Source organism: Lepidothrix coronata, unplaced genomic scaffold (genome assembly GCF_001604755.1).
Source record: "Lepidothrix coronata isolate B3197 unplaced genomic scaffold, Lepidothrix_coronata-1.0 Scaffold72, whole genome shotgun sequence".
NCBI classification, from domain to species: domain Eukaryota; kingdom Metazoa; phylum Chordata; class Aves; order Passeriformes; family Pipridae; genus Lepidothrix; species Lepidothrix coronata.
The window spans coordinates 1,630,404-1,642,290 of NW_016690252.1; the positions used below are offsets into that span (position 1 = coordinate 1,630,404).

The window sequence follows — 11,887 nt, forward strand, 5'->3', positions numbered from 1 at the left end:
GCCCCGCCCTCTCTCTCGTTGAGGTTTCTGATTGGTCTCTCACCTCCGGGCCACGCCCTGCCCGTCCCTCTCCCCTCTCCCTATTGGCTGGCTGGGGGCGCGAGGCTGCGCGCGGGCGTTTGAAGCGGGAAAAGCGTTGTTGCCATGGAGACACGGCCCAATGGCCGCCGCCGAGCGGCGCCGCGGCCCGTGAGGGAGCGAGGGGGGTCCCTGCCCTGAGGGGACCGGGGTGGCCGCGACCGGGGAGGGCCCCCGCACCACCGCCCTGCCCGGCCCCGGCGCGCTCTAGAAGGGGGGAAGCCGTGGTAGGACAGCGCGGGGAAGGATGAGAGGAGATATCCCCCCTCGGTCAGCCACGCGGTGCAATTCCGGACGCGCGGAGGTTTGTTCGATACATTATTATAATTGTAAACCAAAATTTTTAAAATAGTATTTTCTTTATTTTATATTTTCTATATTTCACATTTTCTATATTTCATATGTAATATATAAAATATTTAAGCATACTTTTAAAAGATATACTTAAATATTTTGTCTATATTATATATAATATAGATATCAGTGTATAACATGTATTATATAATCATACATACTTACATAAAATATATAAAATATTTAAATACATACTAAATATAAGTATTTAAATATTCATTTAAAATACATATGTATATGCATTACATAAAATATCAGAACACTTTATAATATATATTTTGTATTTCACGTATAATATATCAACTATATTTCGCGTGTTTTGTATATTTCGTTATAAAAAATTAAAATTATAAAATAAAACCTCAGAAGCCGTTTGGTAAATCCTGCTGGCAGAAACAGCTTGGGCGAGGTTTTCAAATAATCAGTTTTCCCGATATAACTCGTGGGTTATTTTCTCGGCACGTGGATGGATATTGGACGCTTCCAATATCCAGTATTCCAATAGTGGACACTTCCCCTCTCTGTGCAGCTGTTCTTGGCAGCTGTTGGGATCAGCTGCAGGATGGAGCCTCTTCTGCTGAGGTCACCAGGCTATACTTAGTGTGGAGGGAGGATTAAAATACCCCAGAATACTCTCTTAGGAAACAAAAAAACCCCCCCAATATTTAGTTGTTTCTAAGCCTGCTTAAAGAAGCAAGGACATTAATTGTAGTTTTAGTGGCCTGCTCTGGGTCAGGTGTGTCAGTGGCAAAGGAAAGGGGAGCATTGCTGACCTGTGTCCTGGTCCAGCTGTAAAATAGTTGTCATTTAGCATTAAAAGCTTTCCCTCCTCTCCAGTTACTTTTGCTGTACTGAGGCTGAAAGTCGCTATCTATTCAAAGGGCTGCCCCAACACTTGTTCCAAGGAGGGGCAGGATGTTTAATGCCATGTTGTTTACGTGCACAGAGTGGAGTAATCCTGTGATCTTCCAAGGGGATCTGCTGCAACGTCAAACATGGCCTCACAGCTCCCTACCTGCTGCGTTGAACTAAAATTATGGACTCTTTTTACAATACAGATTATCTCTTGTTGTTGAGCTTGTCTTTATAAAAGTGCAACACACCCTGACCCCATTCTTTGCAGGAATGCCCTAATTCCCGAGAAACGGGGTCAGAATGATTTAAAGGTGAAGCATTTTGTGTGGTGCTCTGGAAAAGCAAATTAGCCATTCACTTCTGGAGGGCTAAATCAGATTTGGCTTCGGATCACAGTTAAAGAAAGAGCTTAATGCTCAGATGAATAAGGAATAACGATGGATGAGTGTTGACGTGTGTTAATGTGATTCCCTTTTCCCTATTGTGTGATTGCCAGATTGGCTTAGTTCTTGTCTCTGCTCCCGTGTTTGAAAAACCAGGCAACACTTTGGCGTGGACAGAGCCTGTGCTGGAGTCTTCTTTGAGGGGGATGTGGTTGCAAGTAGTGAGTGCAGCACGCTGCTGTGGTTGTGATCAGGAGAGGAAACACCTACCTGCTGCATGCATTTACAAACTTTGCAAGTTTCTAACTTTTATTTGTATAAGTATTTGTAAAGCTAAATGATCTGGATGGAAAACAAGGTGGTGTTTAGGTTTTGGACACTGATTAACAATTTCTTTGTTTATCAAATACCCTTGAAAATCGTGCCTGGTAAACCTATTTAATGATCAGGCCAGAGTTTATGATTCAGAATGATTGCCCTAGGGTATTTGAATGTGTAGTAGCATTAGTTTGCCTTTCTAGGAGTGTCACTTAAGATTTCCTCACTTTTCCAAGGCTTAGTTTCCCTAGTTTAAAGTATGGATATAGTGATCACTTGTGTCATTTCTCAGTGGTGGCACTCAGGACCATCAGTGGCAATAATCTAAAATTCTCAGGTCAGTGTGAGTGAACTACAGCGGGATAACCGGGCACGTGAGCGTTATTCAGGTGAATGCTGCACTGAGATCACTGACATATCAGAAGTTAATAAGGATCAAAATATAATGGTCCAAGGCTGATTATTCTTAAAATAGCCCACGTGGGGATTTTATGTGATTTATTTTACACGCAGTGATTGACACTCTCTGAGTATCTTTGAAGAACCAGCCTTTTCTCCACTTTGAAAAGTGCATTGAGAAGGAGAAGATTAGCTCTGTGAAAGAGCTTATTAATAATTAAAAGCCTTTTAAAACGGAGAACGAGCTCATAGAGCATAATTTTGTGGTAAGTTAATTTCCTGCAGAACAGAAAAATGTAACCACTCCTTTCTGCTGTTTACACCTGACTTTTCTTTTTCTGCAGCTTTATGACATTTAAAAACCTCTAATGCTGAAACAGAGGATGAGCTCTCTAATGACAAGCTGTGATCTAATTCCGTGGTTAGACCTAGTCCCTTTATACATAATTCTAGTACCTTTTTACAACAAGTACTCGTCCATTACCAGCATCTGGCAGCCTTCTAAGATCTTTGTAAAACTTCTTGGCCTAAGAAATAATTTGCAGAGCACTCGAGTTTGCCACATAAAGATGGCAGGCTGGGTGTGCGTGGAGAATTGTACTTCCACAGTGACTCACCTCTTGATTATCAAGATGTGTTATACCCAACTATTTTAAGAAGTCTTAGACTTATATCTCAACCCTGTTTTTTTCAGTGAAGTCACTCACAGCCTTGTGGGGAACAAGACCTAGGTTTGGATATCCACACTGAAGAATGTTATATTTTTCTGCCCCAGGACACATTATTCTCTCAAGGGAACAAACAAAATTGGATTCTGACAGTAACTGAGGGAATGCTGGCTGTTATTTATTTTATAAGAGTCAAAAGCCTTCTCTTTCTTTTGCCAGAAGATGGCATTAACAATTTAGAGTTCTTGAAAACCTCTTCTTAGTTTTTGCAAAGCCGATTTATTTTGAAAGACTATGTATCTGTTAGGAAAAGTGCCTTCAGACACAAAGTGTTGGATGAATTAAAGTATTCTTTAATGAGGAGAAAGGAGGCTTTTTTTTTTTAGGGCATCATTGAAAGGCCTGAAAGATTTCAATGACAACTGCAGTTCTCCCTGAATTCTCTTGTGTATGAACCAGACCAAATCTTCTAGAAATTGTCTCCTCTCACATTTTAAAGCAATCAGAAATGCTGGAACATGTCATCATAATGACTGATTAATTTTCTTCCCCATGGCTAATTAATTTGTTACTCCTTAATTATTGAATGTTCGGTTTTCCTAGTTTGTGTGATGGGAAGTCCTTTTTGTGGATGGGAAGTCATTGGAGTTATCCCCTGAAACCACTCAGATCCAGTAAGACTTATTATATCTGGGAAGGCAGATCTCAGCTTTCATTAAGAGATCAGCCCTCACTAAGAAGCCATTTAGTTGCTTTCACATGGCAACAGACCTTAGCAATTAGCCATGCAGAGCTGCTTACATGGCTCAGTACTAACCTTCTCCTCTGTTCTGCAGTTCTTGCATTACTTGGTGTTTCCTCATTTTGAGAATTCTTGCCACTTGTTACTCTGTATAATGAAAACCTGTTATTTCTAGCTATTTAAACATATTTTGTTTCATTTTTAATTAGACCTTTGACCTTCAAATTCGTAGTTCTCTCCCCTTGTCTGCTGCTCCTTTTTCAGGAAGTGTCTCCATTTTTTCCCCTTTTTGCCTTTCTTCTCTGTGCTGTGTTCAGTTATAATTCAAACTGAGGTTAACACTGAATCAGTTCTTGCACTGGGCTTTGGCCACTCTGTGTTTAACATAAGGATATATAAAAATATAGGTGTAAATTAGGATGCAGATAGAGAGTAGAGAAAATAAATTTGTCGGATTATTTTGAACAGATTCTCAGTTCTTTTGAGATTGGTGTTTTGGCTTTGAGTTCTCTCTGCTCCTTTCATCAAGCAGGAGTTTCCCATGGCAGTGCACAGAGAGAGTTGCACAGGACCTGTACTGGTTTTACATTATAAGCCATCTTATGTAAAAAAGGGAATTTTTCCAAGACATAACTCTTCTTTAAATGAAGTCTCAGGTTCCTGTGGAATTTTATCTGTTAGAGAAGTTGGCAAGTTGTGAATGCTTGTGAAACCCTTGCACGTCTTCGTGTTTAACCTCCCTGATTTCTGGGTTTGCTATCCTCCCTGTCAATTTTGATTCACCCCTCCCAGGATCTCACAACCTCAGCAGTGACTCTGACTTTACCTCAAGATTCAGAATCACATTACATACACATTAAATAAATCCAATTACATACCAATGCTTTTGTCTTGAAGTTTGTCGCTGCTCAATCTCAGAATTTTGTCTACAGCATAGACTAACTTCTGAGTCATTTGAGATGACCTCTACTGCACCTTTTGACCTTTGTAATGTCTTATACAATCAGCACTTTATATTAATCTTTTTTATTTTGTTGTTATTATTATTTCAACATAATGTATTAATTAATGATATGGACTCAAAGTTGGGGATGATATTTGGTGACCTTATTTTCTTAAATAATGTATTGTAGAGAAGCTTGAAAATCCTCACAAAGAATCTACCCTGAATTACAGGGAGGAAAATTTAGGCCTTAAAAAACTTGATTTTGTTGAATCTTATTGTATTTTCCAAAAATTAATAAGATCTATAGTTGCTGAAGCCCTAGACCGTACAAAGATATAAGAAGAGAGTGGGCAACAGATACTTGAAGTGCTATCATTTTTCCATTTTGTGGAACAAGTAAAAATATCTGCAGATATTAATCCATCTGGATACAGACAGCTGCACAATGCATTGCCAGTGAGACATGAGTGAAGAAGTTGGAGGGTTTTTGGCATACCTTTCAGTGATGCATGTTGCTTTTTCGGGTTTCCCAAGAACACAAGTGTGACGTTCCAGTGGCACACGTAGATTTAGAGAAATCCTATGTTTCAGACTTCAGAGAATGTTTGGGTTATTCTGCCAAGGAGACTCAGAAATGCTCACAAGATTCATGACATAAAAGAGAAACCTACATAGCAAAACTACAGCTTTGCTATTGTTCATCTGTAAGACAAACGGTCTTAATTAGGCACCTTGAAGTGAGGAACAAATGCAGGGTTTTTTCCTCCAGGTTTTTTTAACCAGGGCTAGCTGAACCACATTAGACCACACGCCTTCATATTAATGTGAGTGTCTTCTAAAATTAGGCATTTTACATTCTGCAGCTTGAGGACAGGGTTTCAGTAGCTGTGGCATTCATCAAGTAGACATCGGGCGTGTAGCAACTCAGCAGCAGTGAGTAACTTTGCCTTGTGCATTTCTTACACATTGTATATTGTATATAATTTTGAAATATAATTTGATAGATAAAATACAGTTGTTTTATATTTTAGTTTATCGTTATTGGAATATTCTGTAACGTTTAACAGTCTAGTGTATTACAGACTTGGATTTAAACAAGCTTCTAGCCTGAGTGGCTGGGAGGAAATGGCATTGTGGAAATGTGCAGTCTCTTCATTAGTAACTTTGTCAGATGTGATGTTTCATATGACTCTAATGTTTATTTTGTTTGATTTCTTTTAGACTTTATCTTGAAGATGGCATCATGCCTTTATGAATGCCTTTGTGAGGCAGACCTTGAAAAATACTATCCCCATTTTGCTGCCTTTGGTCTTCAGAATATCGATGAGCTTGCCAAAGTTTCCATGGAAGACTACACCAAACTGGGGGTCCATGACATGAACGACCGCAAGCGGCTCTTTCAGCTCATTAGAATAATCAAAATTATGCGAGGGGAAGGCGTTGCAGACTCAAGCAAGCAGGATTTTCAACCGCGTGGCCTTTTCATTCAGCCCCAGGTGGCCAGGTCAGGTCCCCGTAGGCAGCTGCGTTTTGAGTCCTTCGTTGAAGAGAATGATGGAACAGTGAAAGACTCTGAGCGTGAATTGTATCGTTCATCTGATTTCAATGCCAGTGAGGAGAAGGACAATGCAGGGGAAATGTTGGGACACGTTCAACCACAGGACTCAGAGCCAATCAGATTAACTAGAAGGGACCTAAATATTCCTGGAATATGCACGAAAAAGGACCTGAGCTGTCCAGCGGTTTCTGATGATATTGCCCCTCTCCTGGGGGATTCTGAAGCTCCTATTGTGCAAAGAGTAACTCATATTTCAGGGTATAATTACGGACTACCTCATTCCTGTATCAGGTAATGATCACTCACCTTTATTTTGCTAATATTTAAGGTTAGTCATAATTAATTCTTTCTTAATTGTGGAGAAGGATCTGTCTTTGTCACGTCCAAATAAGCAATCCCAGCACTACAGAGCAGTGCAAAATCTTGTAGACAAGAGGGGGATTAATAAGCACTTGCAACTCTCTGAGTCTTGTAGAAGGAATCATCTGAATTTGACCAGCTGCTACTCACCAGGTTGTCTAAGAATAGTCAACCTGGTGAGGTTGTCTTTCAGGATATAAGGCTTTGTTTTCTTGGTGTTTTGGCGAATCTTTGTCTTTCCATGGGACCATCTTTTAAAACATTATTTTCCCAAAAGATGGTGTTGTCTGTTGTCAGGTTTGTCAAGCTTTTCCCAGTAGAAGGGATACACGCTGTGATGGCTATATTTGTTTCTAATGGAATTTCTGAACTGAAACTTTAAAAGGAATCAGAATGGGAATTCTGGGGTAGGTTCATGGTGGTAAGAGGGATGCCTTTCAGCTGCTCCCCAGGATCACGATCTGTACCTTCCATACTTTTCCTGGTATTTGGTAACAGAAAAGCTATGATTATCATGAAATCTACCCTGGCAACATTTTTAAAGCACCAAATATTTTTCTTCCTGATGCAGCATCAGAGATCCTCTGCACACAGAATACCAGTATCTTGGTCGTTGCAGTGCAGTCATGGCATTTTTGTTTTAAAATGCAGGGAGGAGAGACAGCTGTATGAAGTTGGAGCTTGTCTATATTGGCTGTGGGAAAAGATTTGGTATATGAGAGGATCCATGGAGTCAAGGTATCAATTACAAATCCCACTGAGAATGCATGTAGCCTGGAGAAATAGTTGCTGCTGCCACACTGGAAAAATGCTAAGGTGACATAGTAATTAGGGCACTTAAGCTGTGAAATGCAAGACATTTTATAACACAACAGTTTATAGCTCTCCTTTGCTGGAAAAAAAATCATTTTCACCTACCAGAGAAGTGCACTAACCTCCTGTATATATTGACATTGTGGTGCATTCTCTGTCTTTTCTGGAAGTTGAGCCAAGTGCAAATAAAAGGACAGGATTTATAGTGCTGGCGCATAAAAAATGCTAAAATATAAAACCTAATGGCTCAGCTAGGAGAGTTCAAGATTCTGAATCCTGCAGTAGAGTCTTCATTGTTGTCGCTTTCTTCTGTTTTTTTTCCTAAGCACATTATGCTTCATCTTATGGGCTTTCTGCATCTTCCTCTTGATATGCCTCAGTTCCCTCTTCTCCTTTTTGGAGAGCTGTGCATTTCAGGCTTGGGCCAGTCTTGAGTTTGTAATTCCTGTTGGCAAGACACTTGGGTTTGTAATTCCTGTTTTGGAAGTGCCCAGCTGCTTTACTGAATCCATCCGTTCCCATGTTACCTAGTCTAGTCTCATCCATGAGAAATATTGGAAAACACTGACATGATTTCAGTGGAAAGATATAGAGTTATTTTAACGTTTAAATTTATTTTGCTCTTGCCCACAGCAAATGCGTTGATTTTGACAGGGCATAGTGATTCTTCCGACCTATTATCTAGTCAGGTTTCTAATGATCTGTGTCAAGACTTTTGTTTGGGTTTTTTTTCTGGTAATAAAAATTATATTGTACTATGAAATACAATTTATATTTTCAAAAGGTTAGTAGGAAATACAAACCTCAGGTTTAGCATATATAATTAACATGCATTCTGTTCCCATACAAAATACACTTAACTAAATGTGTCTGTGTACCTGAGAGAATTTATGCCTTTTTGCTCATTGCCAGAGCCTCCAAGTCTTCAGTTTTTCCTTTCTCCAAATTTTGCCATCAACACTGCCTCCTTCAAGCTCTTAGAGCACAACAGGCTCTTTCTGCAGATCACCAAATCCAGCCTCTGACTCAAGAATTGAACTTCAGAGCTGCTGGTCATTTGTTGCACGACATTTGGTGCCAAGTGATACCCATAAGATCACATCCACTTATGAAGCCTCTTATTTCAAGTATCACTGCCTTTCTTTTCCAGGGGAGGAATTTTCCACTTAAAAGCAGGGCCTGATGCTGGTCTGCATGGGAGAGCTGCACTAAAATTAAATGGAATCCAGTTACAAGTAAAGATTGTAACTGGTGTGTGGTCTTCAAAGACCATGTCTTGAGATTTGTATCTGTCATGTGCTTCTGGGAAATGGAGCAGCACAATAGCAACGATACCACAAGCTGGTAGCTGTAATGAGATGTTGAGTAACTTCTGGGTTTGATTTCAGTTTATTAGACAACTAGTATGTGTTAGTTTTCAGTTGCTACAGTACGAGATTTTGGCATTCGGACAGCATGGCAGAAACACAACTTTTGGGCAAGTTGGGGCTTGATTAGTTGAAACTCAAATCCAGGCTGAAAATCATTACTCATTTGGCTGAAGACAGCTTGAAAAAGGGAGAGGTATAATGAATACATTGTTGTTAAATTCGAGCCTGTTCTTTATGCTGCATCACAAAATGCTTTACACAGCAGGTTAATCAATGAAACATGAAATGACCTTTGTTTCTGAGGTGTCTGGAAGGGAACTAAAGTAGACTTGCCAAAACATAAGAGCACAACCTTGTCAGTGGTCTGAAACCACATAACTTTTTACGAAAAAAGACCAAAGGGGAGACAATGACACATTTCAAATTTTTTTGAGCTGAATAGAACATTGTGATGCTGTTTTATTTCCCAGTTTGGGTCATTTACTTGTAACCTGTTTGACAGTCTATAATGGGAAGAATGACCGTCCAGCATAGGAGGAAAAGGATCTAAATATTATACCTTCTCCTTTTCAAGATCTATTCATACTTTTATCTGTACGTTTTCAAGTGACTAATTGTGAGTGCAAATAATTTCAGCAAGATTAAATTTCATTATGTTAACTTCCATATTATGCCATCTTCCATCACATATTTGTGTGCAACTGAAAAGGTGTCAGTCCAGCAACAAAGTCAGGAGTGTGGCTGTACAAACTCAACTTTTAACAGGAGTGCACAAAAAGCATCAGCCTGTTTAGGAAAAAACATCAGAAAATTCATCGTGTAAGAGTGAGGCGTGTTATGGAGTTTTTTGATAAGCATTAAAGGCAGAAACATTACCTGATAAAGCTGACAAATTCAGGCATATCCTAGATACTGTTGTAACCTGATTTTAAAATGTAAATCTACACTATTGTCGTAGATCCAACACTTCTGAGAAAGAGACTCCATGGACAGAGAGTGAGAAAATCAGAGTGTGTGTCCGAAAACGTCCTCTAGGCCTGAGGGAGGAGCGACGGGGGGAGGTGAATATCATCACAGTGAAAGACAGAGAAACCCTACTGCTCCATGAGAAGAAGGAGGCAGTTGATCTTACACAATATATTTTACAGGTAACATGCTCCACTGGAATGTTGAGTTTATGGGCTGGTCTCATGTGTGGAAGCGTAAAGCATCTTGTGCTTGGAGTTTCCATGAGGGAGAACAGAGAACGGCTGTCAGCATTTGTTACACTGAAATAGATGGTGGGCTTTTCTTCTGATTTATGCCAGCCTGTGGCAGAAAACCTGAGCCTGGAATTTTAAGCTCTAGAAGCTCTAGAAGCTTTTTTAAGTCTCTTGCAGCTTTCTTTGTATGTGGCAAAATAAACCCTCCTGCAGCAATGGCACTTTGCTGCAGGAGAATGTGCCATTGCTGCAGGAGAACTGCCTGCTGCAGAGTCCACTGGTGGCTTCACAGAGTACTCCAGTGAGGGGTTCCTTTTCCACTGTTTCAGCACTGTAGGTCTGTTTCAGTGAATCACATACACGCTCATCCCCTCCATTCCATTGTTCTCAAATTCTCTTGAAAATTAAGTTCCCTTTTGGTCTTTGTTTCTTAATCCTGAATGCTTTGTGCTGTCATAGTTCAAATTCTCCCTTTTGACTGACAGCACCAGGAAGAGAACTGATTTCTAGAGAGCAGCAAGCCATTCTCCCTCTACTGGGTGTTATTTTTACAGTCTGGGTCCTAGGAACAACTGTGGAGTAACCAGTGAAAATCCAGTTTGCAGCTCTCTCAGGTCCTGTTCATGTGCCACATTTTATGGTACAACACATGCAGCAACTCCACCCCAGTCCCTCCATTTGAGGACCTATATTTGGCATGTATGCAGCGCTTATCACCTTCACGTCTTGGTGCTGAAATAACCGTTAACTAATTTTGTTATGTCAGTACAGATAAATGAATTCTTGCTATCAGTCAATATACTCCAAACAAAAGTGCTGTGGCAAAGGCTGTCTCTACTCTGTAGGACCTAGGAGAACTTCTCTGCTTCCAAGTCTGGCTGCTCACCCTGCATCCTTCTCTGGTTCCTATAGAAAGGACAGCAAGGGGTACAGAGCAAATGGGAGGTGGTGGAGCATATTCCGTCACCCAAACTTCAGGCCCATCACAGAGCACATGTGCCCTGTGAGCTGAGACACCCTGGTTTAAGCTGCCTGTGCACTAGTGTGGTTGGTTTGTGCACTGTTGAAATGATTCTCAGTCCTAGAGATCTGCCACCTTAATTTACACTGCAGTGAGTTTATTGGAGTGCAGTGTTACACACCAGTTCACGAGCACTCTTGAAAACCTGATATTTGTGACCATCCCTACAATCACTACTCTTAACCTCATAATGAAGGAGCTCATAATGAACTCTGCTGCATCCTTTCCACAGACCCTGCTTCTTTGAGTCAGAGCTGGAGTGTGGGAAGTTTTGGGTTTTCTTGCCCCCTTCTGAGTTAATACAATCCAGCTTTGCCTAAGAACAGCTCCTCTCTTCTCTGGCACAAAAGTTTTTAAGAACAGAGGCAATTAGTCACAACTTAGTCACAACTGAGGACTAATTTTGAGAAAGGCAAGAGTTGACTCCAAGTTCTTTTTACTGTTATAGTCTTACTGTACATCTGTAGGCTGAGTCATTTCATGAATAGGCTTTCTTTAATTGGTATTTTTTTATTCTTGTGGCATGTTCTGCTTCAGAATGATGGGAAATCAAGGCATTTTTCTTCCCTTTTTTTTTTTTTTCCTATCCTGAGTCTCCTGATTGGTGTGTCCCTGCAATATGTCGTGCTGCATGTTAAGTGTGCTGGGTCACTTTGTGCTTGTTCCAAAGCCATATGAAGTCACTGTAAAGACTTTGGTTATTTAATTTTACCTTTGAGTGGGATTGAAGGGGAAATAAAACGTGTTCATTTTCATGCAAAGATCATCTTTATTTTTCAGCATGTTTTTTATTTTGATGAAGTCTTTGGGGAGTCATGTA

General features: G+C 40.3%; 1 protein-coding gene across 1 annotated transcript in view; it reads left to right on the forward strand.

Moving 5' to 3' along the window:
• The first annotated feature begins 139 nt into the window (after positions 1 to 139).
• KIF24 (kinesin family member 24) overlaps positions 140 to 11,887 on the forward strand; it is a 28,316-nt gene continuing 16,568 nt past the window's right edge. The window contains exons 1-5 of the mRNA XM_017819001.1: positions 140 to 382; positions 5,607 to 5,676; positions 5,965 to 6,592; positions 9,803 to 9,992; positions 11,848 to 11,884. Of these exons, the coding sequence (XP_017674490.1) occupies positions 5,979 to 6,592; positions 9,803 to 9,992; positions 11,848 to 11,884 (841 nt within the window). The 5' untranslated portion in view covers positions 140 to 382; positions 5,607 to 5,676; positions 5,965 to 5,978. The remainder of the gene's footprint in view (positions 383 to 5,606; positions 5,677 to 5,964; positions 6,593 to 9,802; positions 9,993 to 11,847; positions 11,885 to 11,887) is intronic.